We start from the raw sequence: 21,501 nt of genomic DNA on the forward strand, positions 1-21,501 counted from the left end.
GGAAACAAACCTGGCCCAGGGCGCCACCTGCTGTCTACCTGTCTCCTCTCCTGCACCCTGGGCTGGGATGGTGCTTCGGTCCTTTTGGTACTGACCCATCCTTGCTCAATTACCAGCAGCCCTGAGCCCCGTTCTGCCCTTCTTTGTGGCACCAGGACTCCCTAGGTCTTGGAGCTAGGTGAGATATAAGGGTTTATTTCCTGGTGACCTTGAGTTTGACATCAGAGCCAATGCTGTGGCAGATGGTGGGGCCCAAGGCTTATTCCGTGATTAAAAGTCATTTCTTGGATCATGTCTGTGTTTCCCAGTCTGGAGCAGTGGGAATACGGCCACCATGGTGACCTTGACCACGGGTGGAGGAAGGAGGGGAGAGGAGTGATTCACTGTGCATCCTCCCTGTATGTCACCAGCCTGAGGACTCAGGATGCGTTGGACCCTATTTTAGTCTCCGGAATTTGTCATCATCCAGTGCTATCTTCCCCACTACGCAGAAGTGGAGAGGGATTGGGGGCAGGCCTCTGTCTCCAAGGAGACTGTGACGATGTCCCACTAGGGGCAATTTGGAAGTGGACATCCTTAGAGGGCTGAGGAACGCCTCGGATGTGACCCCTGCAATTCCCGTGTTAGGGCCTTTCTCTTACCTGCTTTGGGGCTTAGTAAGACTAGCCAGCCCCTTTTTAGAAGGGGAAACTGAGGCCCAGAAAGGGCAGGGAATCCCCTTGGGTCACCATGTGCCGCCAGGGAAGAGTCAGGATGGGCTGAATCCAGGATTACGCTCCTTTGGCTTTCCCTCAAAACTCAGGAAGCCCCTCCTAGCTCCATTCTCCTTTGAGCTTTCCATCAAACCAGTCCTAGCGCTGAAGATCCTTTTGAATGCTCTCAGCGTCGCTGCTCTGAGACTTCCCCTTTAAGGCGCTCTTCCCCTTTAAGATTCACGGCTTCTTCCGCCACGCTGCGTCCTAAGGCCCCGCCCCTACAAACTGCTTTCCTCTGGGCCGCGACTGCTGCGCGGCCGCCACGGCCCCTTTAAGCTCGAGCCCCGCCCCTGGCTTCCCACCCCCCCCTTCCCCTCCCCCTTCAGCCCGCACCAGGTGGCCCGCGGGTCGTGCGGCGCGGCGCGGCGCGGCGCGCAACGGTGAGCGCAGGGTCCCGAGGGGGCGCGAGGACGCGCTCCCGGTCTTCCCCCGTCTTGGCCCGGTACTCGCGGGTCCCGGGGGCGGAGCTGGAGCTGCGACTGGGGCGGGGGAAATGGGTGGTCCGGAGCTCAGGAGGTGTGGGCCGGGCCGCGCCGAATCGGGGGGAAGGGCTCAGGTGACTTACGGGGAAGGAAAGCCTCCCCGCGGAGCCGGCCGGGCGACGCGGGGCCTGGGGGACTGGGCTTACGTTTTGGCGGCGTTCCCACTCTTCCTTACCCGTCCAGTGCCCCGGTACAGCCCAATTGTGGAATTGTCCCCCGTAGCCCCGGGGTCCAGGCCCTTCTTTGGGGGGCGGCTGCCGGTTTGTGCCGCCGCCTGAGACCGCGGTCGTGGAGGGCGCTGGAGAGGCCCAGGCTGAAAGCGGTGGCCTTTGAGGGGGCGGCAGGAGGGCACCGGCCCCCTCTCGGACTCCTGGCAGAGGTGGGGGCCGTAGCAAAAGGCACAGGGGTGGGGAGGGTGGCGAGTGGCTAACAACCTGGGACAGACGTCTGCCCGTCTCCCCCCAGACACCGGCTGAGTTGTGGGTTGGGGAAGGATCTGGCAGCGGGACCTCACTTCCAAACCTTCTCTGCCGGTCAGTGAGCTGGCGGTCACCATGGCAATGCGGGAGCTGGTGGAGGCCGAATGCGGGGGTGCCAACCCGCTCATGAAACTGGCCGGGCACTTCACCCAGGACAAGGCCCTTCGGCAGGAGGGGTTGACGTCTGGCCCTTGGCCCCCAGGAACCCCAGCCTCTGAGGCGGTGAGTGTTCTTGAGGTAGAAAACTCAAGTGGTGGCATGGGATGGAGGGGCCAGATGAACACTTTGGGATAACTGCTTTTTCTGTTGTGTTGCAGATAATAGTAGTTATCACTTAATGAGTGTTTACTTAACGCTGTACTAAGCATTGTACATCTTTATACAGATGAAGGCAGTCATTTTGTAGGTGAAGAAACTGGGGCTCAGAGAAATTCTGTGACTTGCCCAAGGTCACTCTAAGTGCTAGAGCTGGAATTTGAACTCCTGTTTAACTGAGTTGCGTGTGTGGACTTCATTACCGTACCATTTTGCTTCCCTTTCTTTTCTATCTTAGGTCTCTAAGCCTTTGGGAGTAGCCTCTGAAGATGAGGTAAACATGCCAGTCTCTTCTGCCCCGTTTTTCTTTTGTCTGTTGTGTTTTTACTTTAAACTTGGCTCATCTGTATTTCACTCTTTGGAGCTTCCTGACCAAATGAGATTTGCCTTATTTCTTCTCCTGCTTGTTTTTAGAAATCTAGTCTTGGAGGATTTGCAAATCTGTAGTTTCTGTGTTTCCCTTTCCTTGTATTTGATATTAGAATGCCTCCCGTTCATTGGGCCCTATCTCTCGTTGAGTTCATTTCATCATCTTTCTCCTGGCAGTTGGTGGCTGAATTTCTCCAGGACCAGAATGCCCCACTTGTATCCCGTGCCCCTCAGACCTTCAAGATGGATGACCTCCTGGCAGAGATGCAGGAGATTGAACAGTCAAACTTCCGCCAGGCACCCCAGAGAGGTGGGTCCAGAGTCTGGTGGGAGGGCAGATCACCATTTTCTGTGCAGATAGGACCAACGGGGTTCCATATTTGGATGCTGCTGGCATTAGGGAACTGAGATGCAGAAGGAGACAAAAGGGACAAAGTGTTTTCATGTGCACTCAGGGTTCCTGAAGCATGATAGAATGATATGCATTTCTTTTCTTTTTTTTCTTAGTTCTCTCTCTTTCTTTTAAGCTCCTGGTGTGGCAGATTTGGCCTTGTCTGAGAACTGGGCCCAGGAGTTTCTTGCAGCTGGAGATGCTGTAGATGTAACTCAGGATTATAATGAGACAGACTGGTCCCAAGAATTCATCTCTGAAGTTACAGGTGAGGCTTGTCATGGGTAAACCTAAAGTGGTTCATATGGGGCAAAGTTCTATTTTGTTCCCCCAGGTCATCTTATGATATAGAACGATTTCAGCTTCTATAACTTTTCTGGACTCTTGACTCATTTCTCTAGGGCACTGAACCTGATTTCCCTTAGGTGATAATAGGGAGTTATTGAAACTTAATGTGAAAGAGAGGCCTGGGTTTGAACTGGGTAGGAGATTTTGGAGATTATATCTATGTATCTCTTTATATCTCTACTTAAAGAGAGAATGAGAGAGAGGATGAGTAGAGAGAACATGAGGAGTTAGGTACTTTTTTGTTATCTGGAACTTTACTACTGTAGTTTGGTGGTGAGGATCCATGGCAATGTCGCCCGGGAAGAAATACTAAGCATAGCCAGTGGAATTCTGGCATTGAACAGGGACGCCTGGGTGGCTCAGGCGGTTAAGCCAAACCTGCCTTTGGCTCAGGTTGTGATCCCAGGGTCCTGGGATTGAGTCCCACATCAGGCTCCTTGCCAGGAGAGAGCCTGCTTCTCCCTCTGCCTGCCGCTCCCCCTGCTTGTGCTCTCTCTCCCTCTGACAAATAAATAAATACAATCTTAAAAAAATAAAAGTCCTCTTGAACAGAGTTGGGGCCTTGGAAAATGGGATTGTGTTCAAGGGCTTGAACTATGAGGTCTTAGAGGGCAAAGACCATATCCTGGTGATAATAATAAATATTCATAATAATAGCCAATGTGTACTCACCATGTTCTAGGCTTTGTATTAAGTGCTTTCAGTGTATCATCTGTTTAATCCCCATGAGAATTCTTGAGGTAGCTGCTGTTTTTATTCCCAGCATATAGATAAGAAAACAGGCTTTGAGATGAAGTGATTTGCCCAAGGTGATCCAGTTTTATAAGTAGTGGAGTTGGGATTTGACTCTGGGTTTGAATGATTCCAGACCCTGTGGGCTGAACCACGGTGCTCTACTGCCAGGCCTGCACCCGAAGCTCTTCAGGGTCCCAGCCTAGTTCTCTGTCTTTGAGAGTGTCCATGCTCATCCTGTCCTGTGGGGTTGACCCTTCTCCCCCAGGCCTGTCTGATTAGGGGCATGGGGGAAGGACATTCTCTTCAGCTTTCCTCTTCCTCATTGCTTCCAAAGAGAAGAACTTGTTAGCTTTTTTCCAATTTAAGAAATTAAGAATAACAAGAGATACAAATGGACAAAGTTACAAAGATTCTAGACTCTCAGGGCATTCCCATTGTCATAGTTCTTGAACATTCCTGAGATCATTAATGGCACCTAATTGTTTTCTTCCGCCATTGTTTTTATTCTGTAAAAATGGGGCTTTCCGTCTCTAGGAAAAAAACCCCAAATCTAACAACTAAAACTCATCTTTAATAAAAGCTGTTGATCTCTTTTATCATGACTACCTTTCCCACCCGTAAGTTGGAGTTTAAGGTAGAATAATAGATATTCTTGGTTTCATTAATAGTACTTTGCACTTTATAATCTTCATTTGGTCTTCACAGTTACACTTACCTTACACTTACCTTGTAGGTATTCCTTCCCCCTTTTATAGATAAGGAACTGAGATTTGGAAAGGTTAAATACTTTGTCCGGAGTCACTCAGTAACAGAGATGACATTCGGACTCCTGTCTTTCTGACTCTAGGCTCCATACTTAGAGCCATTACGCTATTATTGAGAATCTTCTTTGGGGAACTGCCTCAAGTGAAAATCTGAGTTGTAACAAACACCCTCCACCAGACAAACTCAGTTTTTCATACAAACCTTAGACTGAAATGTGATCTCCTTATCGTAGAGAGACTTCTTTTGTAACGTGTGGGCATCTGTCATTTTTGGTAGCTTAGAAAAAAAAAGTCATTGCTACTATAAGCATTGAGATTGATGAGATTTTTGTTCTAATTACCAGAATTGCTTGCAATCAGTGAAATCTTCCTTAACCTGTAAATGAAAAACAACTTTAGAAAAATGTGTTGGACCTCTCTTACTTGTTAAGTCCTCTTTGGGAGATTTCTTCTGTCTTATACATTCTTTTGGGGCTGTGCCTGCTTCATGGAGGCAGGGAGATGGAGAGCTGGAAAGGGAAATTGAGCTATATGGGGTCTGCCTTCATAAAAATGCCAATTGCAGTAGTATCTTGCTCTGTATGGACCTTCAGTATTTATTGAATTGAGATCTGGGAGAAAGCTAAAGGAAATTAATTTTCTGATAATTCATTTTTTATTATCCTCATAATGTTTGTGGCTGATATTATATTGATGATATAGGTTACTTATTGCTTTATGGATAAGTAGACTTCAAGATGAAAGGAGGTTATATTGAAATCTTTATTATCTTCAAATCCCTATTGTTACGATTCTAGACTCAAGTTTAAAAGGAGCCTTGACAGTTCATTTTTTTTCTTGTTTAAATGTTTTATTTGGAAATAATGGGAGTTTCACTGGAAGTTGCCAAAAAATGTAGAGGAAAGTTCTGTGTATCTTTCACTGTTTTCCCCAGTGGTAATATTTTGCATAACTGTTAATTTATGTACAATATCAAAGTCAGGCAGTTGCCATTGGTACAAGCCACAGTTTATTAAATTGCAGCAGTTTTACATGCCTTTGTGTGTGTGTTTATGGTTTTATACCGCTTTATCATATGTGTAGATTTGTGTAACTACCACCACAATCGAGTTACAGAATTATTCCATCACCACATGAAGCTCATTTTTGAGTCTGCTCTATTTCTTGATGCAATCCACCCCTCACCCCTGCCCCTAAATCTCTTGGGCCAAATACTTCTACATCTTGTGCTGTAGGGATGAAATACATCTTTAAGGGGTTTTGAATTTAGACAGCCTCAGCTAACATGGTGTGTGAGGTTCCTATGGTAATCATAAGAGAGAAACCTGCACTTTCCTCGGAAAGGCGGTAGGCAGCAGTAGCAGATAATAAGTGGCAATAGATCTCTCCCAATGGCAGCAGAAGAGGCTGTGGAAGAAAAGGAGTAACCATCTCGTTGCGATACTTTCGGTATGGGTTTGCTGCGAGCAGACAGTAATGATAATAATAACTAACATTTGTTACTCTGTGCTTCATGTGTGCATTATCTCACTTGGTCTTTACAAGAATCCCTACGAGGTAGCTATTATTACCCTATTCTATAGATAAGGAAAGGGAAACTTATCGGTTAAGTCCCTTGCACAGTGAATAAGTGGTGGTGTTGGGATTTGAGTGCCCGGTAGGCTGATCTGGAACCTACATTCTTTACCATTGGGCTGTTTAGCAAACTCAGAAACCTTTATGGGTAAGGGTGGGAAATTCTGAGTTTTTGACTTTGGAGCTTGGGCTAGGTGTGCCAAGGAACACACAATGAGAGACTAAGTAAGACAACATTCTGAATTGGATATTTGGTATCTAGATTGTTGGTTCTAATTCTACTAATTTATGTGACCTGGGATAGTCCCTTCCCATCTGTAGGTCTTAATTGTTTCAATCTCAGGTACCCAAGCGGATCTGATTTTCTGTAAGAATTTCTCGAAAAATAGCGTGAAGGCCAAGTAGAATTCTTTTGGTCATTTCATTTTGACTCCTTCGTTGGAGCAGGTTCCCAATGCCAGAAAATTCTGAGGCTTGTGGCTAATATGGCCAAATACCAGATTACAGCTATTTGAGGATGATTTTTCTCACCTCTGGGATTTTTGTCTAATCTGCCTCATGTGTCTTTTAAAGTCCAGGTGCTTTGTATTTTTTCCATTGCTGCTTGTCCTTGAAAGGAGCATTTCACAGAAACAGTATTCTCTATAATCTGAGGAGCACTTGTGGCCAGAGTATGCTTCTGCAAAATCCTCTAGTTGAGAGGAAGGAATGACTGGAAAGTAAGGAGGAGGGGTGGCTAGTTTTCAACAGAATGGGGCAAAGGGACCAGGAGGCATTGTAATGTCTATTTAAGTATTAAGTATCTCCTTACTAGGTCTCCACTCTTGAGCCAACAGTCTAGTTGGGGCAAAGGAAAGAGAAATGTTGTCTGTAAGAACTAGTGAGGGAATCTGGGTAAAAATGTTGAGAGTCCTTGAAGTTAAGGTATTGTATGATCAAAAAATCATCAACCACATTTTTTATTATATTAGTAATTTTTATTATTTATAATTAGGTGTATTTTGAGAGTCTGGGGATCCTTTTTTTTTCTTCAGATTTTGACATTACTTTCTCAGATGTTGTGTGTACTTTGTTGAAATTGTTCAGGCAAAGTCTTGGTAAATAGAATAGACAGTTCTGTTACATATTTAATACTGAGGGATGAATCTGCCTTCTCATGTTAAAAACAATGACAGATCTTTAAACTGGGGGCAAAGATAGGATGACCACTTCAGTGTTGATGTGGAAAGGTATGGATACAGAGCAGAAGGAAAGCATACCGCAGGCTCCCACCTTCTCTGTGTTTACTCATTCTTTAGGGCACCTTTGAACAATGTCTTAATGCTTTTGTTTTGTTTTAGTTTGGGTTTTGTTTCCAGCCCCAAAATAGTACAGGACAAAGCCCTGGAGGTTGAGAAAGGGTTTAGCGCCCTCATTCCATCTGTCGCCTTGGTATGTTTGTTATGATGTTGCAGTGGCGCCCTTTGTCACTAGAGCTTCTGAGACAATTTCTAGAATTACACTTAAAAACATAGCCCTCAAAAATGAATCAAAAGTGACAAGTCAGACTAGTGTTTCTTCTTGCCGGGGCGGGGGGCGGGGGGGCGCGGCGGTCTGAGGGAGCCTGTGAGAGAGCTATAAACCTTCTTTGTCTTGATCTGGGTGGTGGTGATCTGAGTGTATTCATGTGTAGGAGTTAATAAAGCAGCATACTTATGTTTGATACACTGTATGTACTTTAATGTTTGCATGTTACATCTCAGCTAAAAAAAATTGAACAGACATCCAATGGGAGGAGTGGACCAATGTATTTTTAAATTCTAGCCCAGCATTCTGCTTCTCAGATTCTCTAGGTAGTTATAATATGAGGCTTGTTTTCTTGGGAGAGGGTGAACTCTATCAATGGAGAACAGACCAGAGGTTTGGTTAAGGAGAAGGGGCTCTTCTGTTCTCCCTTAGCTCCTTATCAGTTGTCTGCAGTACCTTTGAGGAAGTTGGAGGCCCTAAGTGCCTGCTATTTCTTATTGAAGTCTCTGGCACTTCAAGCAAAAGGGTTTGGTCCATACTCCTTTCCTGAGTCTCCTCATTTGTTCTGTTTCCAGCTCTGTAAACTTCCACCCCAGGCCCCTTGGGAGTGGGTTGCATATTGAGAATTCAGTAGTGTTTTCTTTAGACCAGGAGTCTCTGAGGGATTCAGTAGGATCTGCTCTGCTTTGGCTTGGGTATGAGGGTCGGTTGAGTATGTGTCATACTCTCCCTTTCCCTGATCCCTCACTGAGCCCTGTGTGATTTCTCCACTTATGCTCCTTGCAGATCCTTTGTCTGTGTCCCCTGCCCGCTGGGCTGAGGAATATTTGGAACAGTCAGAGGAGAAGCTGTGGCTGGGAGAGCCTGAAGGAACAGCAGCCACGGATCGCTGGTGAGTCCAGCTACTTCTTCCTGGATGGATCCCTGTGAAAAGAGTACTAGATAGTTTTCCCAGCCTCCCTTACCTCCTCCATCCACATTCTCAAACCCACTTGCAGTCCCCTCATTTTCTATGTTAAGGTTCCCACTTGTATTACCCCTAGAAATTTGTCTCAGATACAATTGAGTCAAGAATCCTAAGTGTTCTAATCAGAAGTTCCTAACTTTACCGTATGCACCCTATTCCCTCTTTACTTTGGAGGCTGCTACTGTAGTCCTTCTCTCTACAAACAGGTGCTGGGGAATGGGAAGGATAAAAGAATGTAGCTAGTGCTTTGCCACTTCTGCCCAGGTGTCCTTTTTTAATGTAAATTGGAATTTGTAGGTCCTCAATGAGACCGTATAGCGTAGTGTCACCCCCCACCCCCCAGAACTGTGATTGCCATGGGCTGGGAGTAGGGAATAGTGTGGGGAAGGTGGTGGCAGACTAGTGGGTGGAGCTAGTTTGTCCTTACCTGTTCCAGGTACGATGAGTATCATCCTGAGGAGGATCTGCAGCACACAGCCAGTGACTTTGTGGCCAAGGTGGATGACCCCAAATTGGCTAACTCTGAGGTGAGCCACATCCCACTGCTGCTTTGCCCAGCAGAGCTGGTCTTGGAAATCAAGAGTCTAGCTTCTCTTACCCCAGTTTAAAGAGAAGGAAGTAAGATCCAAAGTCCGTTCCATCCTGTCTGGAGAATAGAGACCTGGGATCCTGCTTCTTCCTTCCAACATTCTTTCCCTCATTTCCTTGCATACTAACCCTTTCGCTTTTCTGTGTCTTCTCAAATCTTTAAGGCCAGAAATCCCTTTCTTTTTGCTCTTGACGTTTTTCAGGGTCTTTAGCAAATCTTGTCTGCAGCTAGAGGTGGTCAGGGGGCGGGGTAAGTGCAGGCTTCTCTTGGGCATGGTTGAGAGTGCACACCTGGAAGTCCTCTCCCAAGTGGCCTATGTGTGTCTCTGTGCCCCAGTTCCTGAAATTCGTGCGGCAGATTGGCGAGGGGCAGGTGTCCCTGGAGTCCGGTGCAGGGTCGGGCCGAGCTCAGGCAGAACAGTGGGCAGCAGAGTTTATACAGCAGCAGGTAGGACATTGTCACTTCCCAGTCCCACTTCAGACCCGGCTGGTGCCCCAGGCCTTGGGTTCAGTGTTCCCAGATGGGGAAGGGATTTTATTGCCAGCTTGTCTTGGTAGCATCCAGGTCCTGAGTGGGTGGGAAAGAGATTCTGAGACTGTTCTCAGAAGTGTCCAGGTTGCTGGTGTTTAGTGGGTGTTCAGTCAGTAGAAAGTTGGTGGTGGTATGACCATCCTTCTTTGTCACAGGGTACATCAGAGGCCTGGGTTGACCAGTTCACAAGACCAGGAAACACAGCTGCCCTTGATATGGAGTTTGAACGAGCCAAGTCAGCTATAGAGGTGAGAGCAGGTAGCACAGGAGACACCTCAGGGGAACACACTCCATTGGAGAGTTGGTGTTGGAACATCACAGATGGTGAACATTGTATGCCATAGTGTTCCTGAACCCTCTCTGTCAGAACTGCTGAGGGTAGGGTGGGTAACTACCAAAAATGCAAATCCCAGGACATCACCTTCCACTGCAGAATCAGAATCTGGGGGTAGGATCTAGGAATCTGCATTTACAAAAAGCTCTTGGACGCTCTGAAATTTAAGATTTACTGCCTTAAGGGATCCATCTGAGTGGTGCTGAGGGTGGGGTGGGGCGGTCATGATGGATCTCCTTTTTCTACCTGCCTTCCCTTCCTTACAGTCTGATGTCGATTTCTGGGACAAGTTGCAGGCAGAGCTGGAGGAGATGGCGAAACGGGACGCTGAGGCTCACCCCTGGCTTTCTGACTATGATGACCTCACGTCTGCTTCCTACGATAAGGTAAGAACTCGGTTCTCAGACGGCAGGGTTTCCTTGTTTTGTTGTTTCTCCTCTAATCCTGAATTTGAAGGGTACTTACTTTCAAGTAATTACTTCCTTGAGCCCCTTTCTATGAAAGGAAGTCCGAATCATTCCCTTGTCCCACTCTTCTTCAGTAATTGAAGGTATGCGTTATTCTTAGGACATACAGATTAATAATAATAGACTGTCCTTGTCAAATAACGGTAAGACGGTGACATAATGCCTGTGACATAGATTTGCACATGATGCATTCAGAACACAGATGAAGGCGCTCTGCTTTGGAGGTTGATTTGAGAACATTTTTGAGGAGATTGGTAACTCCTTTGGTAGAGAGTGGTAATTGGTAGACTATCACTCTGTCTCCGTATCTTAATATCTATTTACTTTTTTTAACTCACAGATTTATTTTAAATTTGGATCTGTTCCTCTAAGTACTGACCACTTGTGCCAATTTAGGGTGTTTGCAAGGAATTATATTAAATAAAGTGTTAGGAAAATTTCCCAGTAGTCATTGGTCAAAGATGATCTAATTTTGTATATAGCATAGACTTTGAAGCATATGCTATTTCAGCGGTATCACTGTAGAAAAAAATCTGCTTTGAGGTTGTAGGATATTTAGGGATGTGGTTAATAATTGAGCTGCTGAGTTGAAGCATGAGGGGGAAGGGAGAGAATTGTTGGGTTTTGAAAGAAGCAGAACAGGAATTGAGGAGGTGAGTAGCGCTACCACTTCTCAGCTCAGATCTGGTTGGGAAAGGGTTCTGGGGCTAAAACCAGGGCCTGAGACGTAAAGCAGGATGCTGGAGGTAGGTCTTGACATCAGGGAGCTGTGTGTGCAAAGATAGGGAAGAGTAAAGTTCAAGAAAACTTTAAAAAGTCTAGCATTTGAAAGCCAATGAAAAACAGTACTGGGAAAAATAGGATTTTGTGTACTATTGCAGTCTGACTTTTTATGAGTTACCCCGTTACATATAATAGAAAACAGCTTACTGGGATCCTGCCCTGTGTTTTGCCATAATAAGAGTTTCCTCTATAGAATTCTGAGGAGGAAGAACTCAAGGAAATACCTGGAGATAATACATTTATTAATTTGTATTAGCAATTTGGTAAGTTGCATAGGTTCTGTCAACTTACAAACGGCAAATTACAAATTTTAGATGAAAATTTCTGTGCTTTTGATAAATAAAGACATAGCACTGATTTTATATGAGTAGCATTTTTTACTCTCATGTTAATGACTTGCTAGGTGGAATAAAATTTTTTTGAATAGTTTTTTTTAAATTTTATATATATATTTTTAAAGATTTTATTTGAGAGAGAGAGAGAATGAGAGAGAGAGAAAGCACATGAGAGGGGGGAGGGTCAGAGGGAGAAGCAGACTCCCTGCCAAGCAGGGAGCCCGATATGGGACTCGATCCAGGGACTCCAGGATCATGACCTGAGCCGAAGGCAGTCACTTAACCAACTGAGCCACCCAGGCGCCCCTAAATTTTATTTTGTTATGTTAATCACCATACATTACATCATTAGTTTTTGATGCAGTGTTCCATGATTCATTGTTTGTGTATAACACCCAGTGCTCCATTCAGTACGTGCCCTCTTTAATACCCGTCACCAGGCTAACCCATTCCCCCGCTCCCTCCCCTCTAGAACCCTCAGTTTGTTTCTCAGGGTCCATAGTCTCTCATGGTTCGTCTCCCTTGGATAAAGTTTTTAATTCAAAACTTAAAAATAATGTTTTTAGATTCTTGAACCCTATTTGATATCATTGATACCTTGAGATATTGCAGATTTAGAACTAGAAATATTTGCATTAATGTTCCACAGAAATGTGCTATACTTTGTTGCTCACTAATAACGAACAATGCAGATTTTATCTGGCTTCGTGCTAACTATTACTGAATTGTATGTCAGTAGTGCTTTTTTGGTTTTTAAATGTGAATCTGACCCTGATTGTCTATAAATTCATGGGTCTCTGAAAATACTATTTTTTACTGAATGGTCCTTAAATTTTCAAGACAACTTAACATGTGTAGCTCAAGCAGGTAATGTATCCTTTTAGCATAGAGGAGAAGTTTCTGTGATGGGCAGACTTTTAGTAGTGATCCTGTTTTTGCTGGGTGATCCTGTGAGATTTTGGAGTAGACCAGACAGTGGATCAGACCTAATGACTGGCTCAAATTAGACTTTTTAGGTTGCAACAGCGATCATAAGCTCATGCCCCATTCTTTGGCGGGCTGTTGAAGCTTCCTTCAGCATATTCTTGTTCCTATTTCTGTAAATATTCTGATCGTGAAAAATTCCTCTCTGATCAGCAATTGATAAAGCACTTAGAAAACCCTGTGCTTGCAACCTGACGGCCTTGACGTGCTCCATTGTCTTTTCAGGATAATACCCATTTTATGAAGAGCGTTTTATGTCTTTTGGTAAGAAGACTTGGGTGAATATTCTCATTTGATGCTCTCAGTAGCTCTGAGAGGCGGGAATTAATTTCATTAGGAAATTGTGTTAGAGATGACCGTGATCTCTCTTTCCTAGAGGGTGGCTTAAAACATGGATTGGTAATAGATAGTAGTTGAGGTTGAATGTGGGGGGATTTGTTTTGTGGAAACTGATAGTCTAGGGTAAGGGTCAGCAAACTATGGCCCGCAGGGAGATCTGGCCTGCCACCTGTTTTTGCCTGGCCTGTGAACTGATAGTGGTTTTAACATTTTTAGATGGTTGAAAAAAAAAAAGTACCATGACATGTGCAAATTATATAAAATTCAAGTTTCAGTGTCCATAAATAAAGTTTTATTGGAACCCAGTCATACTTACTTGCTTACCTGTCTGTGGCTCCTTTCTCTCTCCAAAGGTGGAGTTGAGTAGTTGTGACAAAATATTTATTTAGTTATTATCTGGCCCTTTACAGAAAAGGCTTGCTGATTCCTGGTCTAGGGTCATTTTCTATCTTCTAGGTTTTCATATTGTACAGAGATATCCCAGGCACCTTACCTATTCTCAAATACTTTTAATACATTTATTTTTAATCCATCTCCTATAATATGTCTTGCTTTTTAGACTTCCATTGTAATTATCTAATTTCTGTTCATCACAGATAATTTACATCTTATGACTTACCATGGTTTAGAACTTGGCTGGTTAGATTTAAGTGTTACCAGTTTTTTTAGCAGTTCCACAGTAATAATGAAAAAGGGCCTCGCTCACGTCTGTATTACGTATGGTTTCATTCTTACATGTCCTTAGCTACATTTAGAAGGGCTCTGCCTGATATTTTGCATCTTATTTTCATTCTGGTATTTTGTTTATGTTGGTAACCATTTACTCCCCAAAAAGAACATTTTATTTGCTTGTCCTCGTGACTCTCATTTTACCTTATTACCTCTTTGCCTAACATGAAACAGCAGTAGGCAAAGCTTTGTACGTAGCATCATAATTCTTTCCTTAAATGAGAAATCCTCAGCGAGAACGGTGTTTTTCTGAAACATATTCTGCCATCAGGATTTTGGGATCTAGCTTTCATTTACTATCAAATAGAGATTAATATTAGTAACTTTTAAGAGTGCAATTAGGGAACAACTAAGATTTTCAAAGTGCTTGAACACAGGTTATCCAGTCAGTGCACACAGTCATTCTGTGAGCTAGGTAAGAGCGGCATCTGAGTGGTAGGGCCTCTGACTCCAAATGGCATTTCCATTATTCATTTTCACACTGTTGCAGAAAAATAAGAAGTGCCCTTTGAATAGCTAAGGAGAGCTTATCTCATAAGATAAGATCTCATAAGATCTGCTTAAGATAAGCAGATCCTGTAAGAAATGTGTTCTGTCCAGTGGTGAGAATCAAGGATGTGGAAATACAGGCCTTTAAGGACTTCCTAAAATTAGCTTATTCCCAGCATGGATCAGAGTTTGTAGTCTTGCTTAGCTTTTCAGGAGATAGCAGCATGAGCATGATACTGAATGGATTTACTGTAGTCGTAGATGATCTCCTTTCTAATATGGAAAACTTGCCAGCGTTTAATTCAGATACGTTTTTGGAGGTCTTCAACTAAAAAAAAAAAAAATGGAAGTCTTTAACTTTTCCACCTCTGTCTTGGTTGTCATCTCCCATTCCTGCTGCTTTGGCTGTGATGGCTAGCTAGCTATTTATTTATTTATTTATTATTTATTTATTATTTATTTATTTATTTATTTATTTTTATTATTTATTTATTTATTATTTATTTATTATTCATTATTTATTTATTATTATTTATTATTTATTTTTTTTTATTTTTTTTTTTATTTATTATTTATTTATTTATTAATTTATTTAATTTGACAGAGAGAGACACATGGAGAGAGGGAGGACAAGCAGGGCGAGTGGGAGAGGGAGAAGCAGACTCTCCGCTGAGCAGGGAGCCAGACGCGGGGCTCGATCCCAGGACCCTGGGATCATGACCTGAGCTGAAGGCAGACGCCCAACCAACTGAGCCACCCAGGCGCCCCTGTGATGGCTCTCTTAGGTTTTCACTTGGCTTCCTTTCCTTCTAGGGGTACCAGTTTGAGGAGGAGAACCCCTTGCGTGACCACCCCCAGCCTTACGAGGAGGGGCTCCAGCGACTTCAGGAGGGGGACCTGCCAAATGCTGTGCTGCTTTTTGAGGCAGCTGTGCAGCAGGATCCTAAGCACATGGAAGTGAGTGACTCATTACTCTGACTTCATATTAGAGACTGCTTTCATCAGTTTTGAGGGAAGCCCCACAGAGTAGTGCAGATAGATTAGGACCTGGGTGATGGCCTGGGGTGGGGGGGTAAGAGTGAGATGGTGAGTGGAGGAAGCCAGAGGAAGGGAGGTTGGAAAGGTGAATGCAGGAGTAATGGAATCTGACACCTTCTCTCTAGGCGTGGCAGTATCTGGGTACCACCCAAGCAGAGAATGAACAAGAACTATTAGCCATCAGTGCGCTACGGAAGTAAGTACATGAAAGGTGGGGTGAGGTGGTTCCCGGGCTCTCTAAATAGCCTTTAGAATGATAGGATTCCAAACCCGGATCCTTGTCTTCTTTCAAGTCACTAGCAAGAGTGTTTTCTTGTGGTGAAACTCTTAAGGTTTGGAGTGAATTGGAGATAACCTGGTTCCAATCCTCATCAGCTTTTAATTTTATATGTGGGACCCTCACTGGTTCCTTGGCTGCTAAAACATTCCCCTTCTCATATCTGTAATTTTTTTCAATAACTTCCATGTAGAGGATTCCTCTGTATATTTAATCTGAGGGAGTTGGCAGGTGAGGCCATTGTGACTCTGCATTCCATGACAACATTCCAGGGTCACTGCGGATATCAGCTCTGCCCACCTCTGTCCAAACAGGTGTCTGGAGCTAAAGCCTGATAACCGGACGGCACTGATGGCGCTGGCTGTGAGCTTCACCAACGAGTCCCTGCAGCGACAGGCCTGTGAAACCCTGCGAGACTGGCTGCACTACACACCGGCCTATGCCCATCTGGTCGCGCGCGGTGAAGAAGGGGCTGGGGGGCCAGGACAGGGCCCCAGCAAGCGCATCCTGGGGTCTCTGTTGTCCGAGTGAGTGAAGGATTCCTGGGATGATAGATGGTAACCTGAGTTCCGGTAGGCAGAGGGCCTTGATTTTGGAAGCTTTGGTGGATCGAGACTCAAGGACCTCAGAGTGGGATGGGAAACCCAGGATGCACGTGAAGGAGGTCTGCATTCTATGGTGCAGTGCTGGGATGAAATAGAAGAAACGCGTTTCTAAAGTGAAATTTGACAGTAGGAGGATGACTGATCGATTGATGAATCTTGGGGATATGAGTGACTAAGGATGTGTTTTGGAAGGGTAGGAATATAGACACGTCCGTCCACCTGTTTTTGCATTTTTTTTCTTTCCTATTTATGCAGCTCCCTATTTCTTGAAGTGAAAGAGCTCTTTCTGGCTGCCGTACGCCTGGACCCTACATCCATTGACCCGGATGTGCAGTGTGGCTTGGGAGTCCTTTTCAACCTGAGCGGGGAGTATGACAAGGCGGTAGACTGTTTCACAGCTGCCCTCAGCGTTCGTCCCAATGTGAGCCTCAGGGAGGGACAGAAATAGGACGTGCTTGCATCTTATTGAAGGGTCATTTGTTGGGACCTGCGGAGTCCTGGGAGCTTCCGTTCCATATACTCATTGCCTTGGGAGAATTGGGCAAAGAAGGCTGGGAGTACAGGGTCATCTGAACTGGACAGCGGGGAGTCTGCATGAGACGAGAGAAGTTACACTGTGTCACGCGATGAACAGCTGAAGAGAAAGGAAGGGAGAGTAACATGTATTAGCTAAACAGAGTGGTGACCCGGGGAGGAATGGGCGGAATTGGATCGGAGCCTGGCTCTTGTCTGTAACCCTTCTCCATCCCTGTTCCAGGACTATTTGCTGTGGAATAAGCTAGGGGCCACCCTGGCCAACGGAAACCAGAGTGAAGAAGCAGTAGCTGCGTACCGTCGGGCCCTCGAGCTACAGCCTGGCTATATACGGTCCCGCTATAACTTGGGTATCAGCTGCATCAATCTCGGAGCTCACCGGTGAGAGCGTCTATTGAGTAATTAACGAATGAACTCTTTCTCCCTGCCTTTGACCCTAGCTCCTCATTCTCTGATCCTCTCTTTCACTAACTGGCCCCAGCTGTCTCCCTGTGCCAGCTTACCTGCCTCCTTCCAGTAATGTTCTGCTCACCAGCGCTCATTCTTCTTCCCAACAGGGAGGCTGTGGAACACTTTTTGGAGGCTCTGAACATGCAGAGGAAAAGCCGGGGCCCTCGGGGTGAAGGGGGCGCCATGTCGGAGAATATCTGGAGCACCCTGCGTTTGGCATTGTCTATGTTAGGCCAGAGTGATGCCTATGGGGCAGCCGATGCCCGGGATCTGCCCACCCTCCTAGCTATGTTTGGCCTGCCCCAGTGACAGTGGGATGGGCTGCCCTGTGAGTGTCTGCTTGGAGGGGTCCCTGCTCTGGATGTGACTCCCTCTCCCCAAATGGGCCTACTAAGGGGGTGGGCTGATGACCACAAGCAGCGTGGCCTCTCAGGAGCTGCCTCAACATAGGGGTGGGTAGTCTGTGTTCTTCCTGCATCACTGTAGGAAAATGAGCTGTGTTGTCTCTGAGTCCCTTGGTAATTCAAGGGTTGTACATCCAGCTACAGATCTCTCTGCTCATCGTGCCCTTTCTTGGTGCTGCTTTTTGGGTAGGACCCAAAGATATAGGGTAACTGTTGTCATCAGCTGCCATTTCGGATAGGGTCCACCACATCTGTAACTTCTGTCCTCCTCCCACTTACTGGGGCTGGTAATGGTACAGCTTTCTCGGGCAGTTGTGTGTGGCAGGTTCTTCTAACGCGCACCTCTGTGGTGACTGTATCTGGGCTGGGATGTTGGGAGTGGCCTGTTGGGTTGAAATGTTGCTTTGGCTTCAGCAGAGCTGCGTTTTGATAGGGGCTCTCATAGTTCTCTTGCTCCTGGACCTCTCCCGGCTGTAGTTCAGAGTCTCTGGGTGCGATGCTGCATGCGGTACCGCTGACATCATTATTGAGGGGTCCTTAGGAGTCGCTGGGGTCAGTTGTACAGAGAGTGCGTGTGCGTGGGGTAGGAGGATGACCTGTTTGTGGAATGAACCTAGAAGGGACCAGATGGGGTCCAATTAAGGGCTCTGTTTTGGGGCCTTTGGTGGGACGACAGAGCAGGTGGGCTGGGGGTGTGGTGAGTGCAGCCAGCCCTCCTCTTAGAAAGGCCTGCAAGTAGGAATTGAGCTAACTCTTCTAGAAAGTTGGTTCAGAAATGACGGTCTTGCCAAATTCCTAGCAAAGAGGCAGTTCAGTGTTACCATAAGCCTTTTGTTGTACTTGAAATGTTTCTAGGGGAAAGCATTGAAAAATCCCCTTCCCCCATATTACCTCCACAAAGTGAAGATTGAGGGAGCAGCTTGGATTCTTCTCAACTGTCCCCTGCATGGGGAGATACACCAACCCCCAGAAGTGACTGCTAAGCCTCTTGCCTTGTCTTCAGTAGCTAACGATCAGAGAGATTTTTTTTAAACTACCATGGTCCCAAGGTTCCATCCTGAATTTATTTTTCTTTGTATGAATATGTGTAAATGATTTAAAAATAAAACTGTATGAATAAAATTTGTATGAAGAATAAATGGAACTGACATGCGTGTGAGTTCTGCCAGGCGTGAAGTTGGGGTGTGGGAGGTGGGTTGGTGTTTGGAGGATTGGTATTTAACGGTTTTCTTCTTCTCTCTCCGTTTCTCACATTTGGTATATTGATTACCCATTCATCCGTCCAGTAATATTGAGCACCTAATATATGCCTGGTACTGTGAATTAAGATGGACAAGATCCCTGTGTTCATGGAACTTAAAGTTTAGCAGGAGAGACCACTGGTCAAAATCATGCATTTTTCATACTTGTGATAATACGATAAAGGGAAATATGGGGTGTGATATAATTGGTATTGTTTTCATTCTGAATTACATGGGAGGATTATGGTAGTTTTTCCAATGCTTATGCTTTCTAAAAGTTTTCATCTGGCTCTCCCTGGTTTTATTAGGAACTGTATCAAGAGTCATATAAAGATGGGTATTGATCCTGGGGAAAGTTTTTTTTGTTTGTTTTTTAGGAGAGAGAGTGCAAACAGGAGGGAGGGGCGGAGAGAGACAGAGAGGATCTTAAGCAGGCTCCATGCTCAGCATGGAGCCTGACGTGGGGCTTGATCTCACAACCCTGAGATCATGCATGACCTGAGCTGAAATCAAGAGTCGGATTCTTAGCCCACTGAGCCACCAGGTGCCCCTATCCTGGGGGAAAATTTTAAAATATAAACATGTACTTATAATTGGAGATAAATGTCTGTGGCCATGTTAAAATTGAATAAAAAAATCTCTAAAAGGGAATTAGTTCAGTAAATTATCCAGATGGTGAAATATTTATTCTATTTATAGGACAATTTCCAATGACAATAAATGCTAACATAATGAGAAAGAAAAAGTTAGCAAACTATTTACAGGTTGTCTCAAGAAAAACATGCATTGAAAAGAGACTAGGGAAATAACCCATTATGCTAAAAGTGTGATCATGAGTGATTTTTTCTCCTGTTTTGTCATATTTCTCTGTAATTTTCAGTTTTTCTTAGTGCATGGGTAATACTTTCATAGAAAAACCCAACAAAACACCATGGGGGCGAAGAGAGGGGCATCCGTTGTCGCCACCTGGGTGATCTTGGGACAGCTGTGTCCTGGGTTCTGAAGGGCAGGCAGGCAAAGCCACAGGCCTGGCTGTGGGCGTGGCAAGCCAAGGCAGCAATCTCTACAATGGCTCGAGAGTCGAGCTAACTTCTGGTTCACTGAAATCGCCAGGTTTACCTGCTTTGCCTGCCTTTAGGGGCATGAAGGCGTCCAAGAGGATGCTTTGCTTGCATGGCCAGGGCTAGGCAGCTCTTGAACGCAAATCAAATCCAGCTGATGGTTATCGAGCCCCTATCATGTGCCAGGTGATGTTGGGGCACCAGGGATACCATTCCCAAGGCCGACAAGGTCCCTGTTCTCATGGCTTACATATGAGTTGACTGAGAGACAGAATATACAAGTTAAAAAGAAAATGCCGGGGTGCCTGGGTGGCTTAGTTGTTAAGCATCTGCCTTCGGCTCAGGTAATGATCCCAGGGTCCTGGGATCGAGCCCCCGCATCGGACTCCCTGCCACGTGGGAAGCGTGCTTCTCCTCTCCCACTCTCCCTACTTGTGTTCCCTCTCTCGCTGTGTCTCTCTGTCAAATAAATAAATAAAATCTTTTTAAAAAATGCCAGTTTTGCGTATTATGAAGAAATCAAAACGGCACATTGCACTAGAGAGTAAAAGGGAGGGCTTGCGAGGCAACACTGTGCGGTCAGGAAAGGCCTTTCTCATGAGGTGAGCTGAGTGGGAGGAGCCAGCGCCACGGAGGTTCCGGTGGAAACCCTGCCCGGGTCCCAGGGGGCAAATATGAAGCCTGTGATCTGAGGGTAAAAGAGCTCTCTGTGCACCCCAACGGGAAGAAGGCTGCAGTATAGAGGAGAGAAGCAGTAGTAGGGCAGTGGGTAGAGGGGTGTTCAGGAGCCTGGCAGGAAGGCCCTTTTCAGTTATGGTGAAGAGTGAATTTTATTCTAAGTTCCCCAGGAAATCACTGCAGAGTTTAAACAGAAAAGTGATGTGATGTGATTACCTGTTAAAAGACCATTCCAGCTGCAGGGTAAAGAATGGATGGTGGTGTAGGAGGCTGGGGTGGGTTGGAGCTGAAGCAGGCAGACCAGCTGGTCAAGAAGCCCACTGAGAGATGTTGGTGGCTTAGTCTAGGGTGGAGATGGAGTGCAGGGGAGGGATGGATGGATAGCATGCAGATGGAGGAAGTTGCACAAACTGAGTGTACATTTTGTAGGTACAACTGTAGGACTTGCCGCTGGATTGGATGGATGTAGAGGGCGAGGGAAAGAGATGAAGGATGACTCCTAGGTTTTTGGCATTAGCAATTGCAAGAACAGTGATGCCCTTAACTGAGAAAGGGAAACAGTGGGCGGAGCAGCTTTGGGAAAGCAAATATGTAGCTCTGTACTGAACACATTAGATTGGAGGTCGAGATCTCTCCAAAAATAGATATCAAGTAGATAAAGTGGATATATAAGTCTTGGAGAGAAGTCAGAGATAGATGCCTAAATTTGGGAGTATTGTTTGTAGAAATGGTATTTAAAGCCCTGGGACTGGGCAGGTTGGCCTAAAGGGAGAATGTAAATAAAGGGTGTGGAGGGCTACCAGAGGCTTACCAGGCTGTTTGCTCTGTAGGATACAAATCTGTTAAGAACGACCTTGTTAAAACACAAAAACAAAAAATGACTTGGAGGTCTGCAACTTTAAAGAAACAATTTAACTTTTAATGCAAGTGTTTCTTTTTCCAGGAAG

The 21,501-nt window shown here is 45.4% G+C and overlaps 1 protein-coding gene across 8 annotated transcripts; it reads left to right on the plus strand.

The window, feature by feature from the left end:
• The first annotated feature begins 1,001 nt into the window (after positions 1-1,001).
• On the plus strand, positions 1,002-18,713 carry PEX5 (peroxisomal biogenesis factor 5). 8 transcript variants are annotated; one of them, XM_025862745.2, is made up of 16 exons: positions 1,002-1,135; positions 1,776-1,938; positions 2,270-2,305; positions 2,578-2,710; positions 2,928-3,059; positions 8,506-8,611; positions 9,123-9,213; positions 9,612-9,722; positions 9,962-10,054; positions 10,407-10,526; positions 15,080-15,223; positions 15,430-15,500; positions 15,896-16,108; positions 16,442-16,607; positions 16,944-17,101; positions 17,278-18,713. In XM_025862745.2, the coding sequence occupies exons 2-16, from the start codon at positions 1,792-1,794 to the stop codon at positions 17,477-17,479; spliced, it is 1,923 nt and encodes a 640-aa protein (XP_025718530.1). In that variant the 5' UTR covers positions 1,002-1,135; positions 1,776-1,791; the 3' UTR covers positions 17,480-18,713. The 8 variants fall into 8 exon arrangements, with proteins under 8 accessions (XP_025718530.1, XP_025718529.1, XP_073746282.1 ...); XM_025862744.2 differs by having other exon boundaries at positions 1,064-1,197; XM_073890181.1 differs by lacking the exon at positions 1,002-1,135 and adding an exon at positions 1,290-1,427 and having other exon boundaries at positions 10,431-10,526.
• The last annotated feature ends 2,788 nt before the right edge of the window (positions 18,714-21,501 follow it).

This window comes from Callorhinus ursinus, unplaced genomic scaffold (assembly GCF_003265705.2).
Source record: "Callorhinus ursinus isolate GAN/ISIS: 27379988/994484 unplaced genomic scaffold, GSC_fseal_2.0 scaffold132, whole genome shotgun sequence".
Taxonomy (NCBI): Eukaryota; Metazoa; Chordata; class Mammalia; order Carnivora; family Otariidae; genus Callorhinus; species Callorhinus ursinus.

What these genes read in the sequence shown, in the direction of transcription:
- PEX5 (XM_025862745.2), top strand. Translation starts at nt 1,792, where the DNA reads ATGGCAATGCGGGAGCTGGTGGAGGCCGAATGCGGGGGTGCCAACCCG. An exon ending in GAGTAGCCTCTGAAGATGAG is followed by an intron (nt 2,306 to 2,577) that starts GTAAACATGCCA and finishes TTCTCCTGGCAG; the next exon opens with TTGGTGGCTGAATTTCTCCA. An exon ending in CCGCCAGGCACCCCAGAGAG is followed by an intron (nt 2,711 to 2,927) that starts GTGGGTCCAGAG and finishes CTTTCTTTTAAG; the next exon opens with CTCCTGGTGTGGCAGATTTG.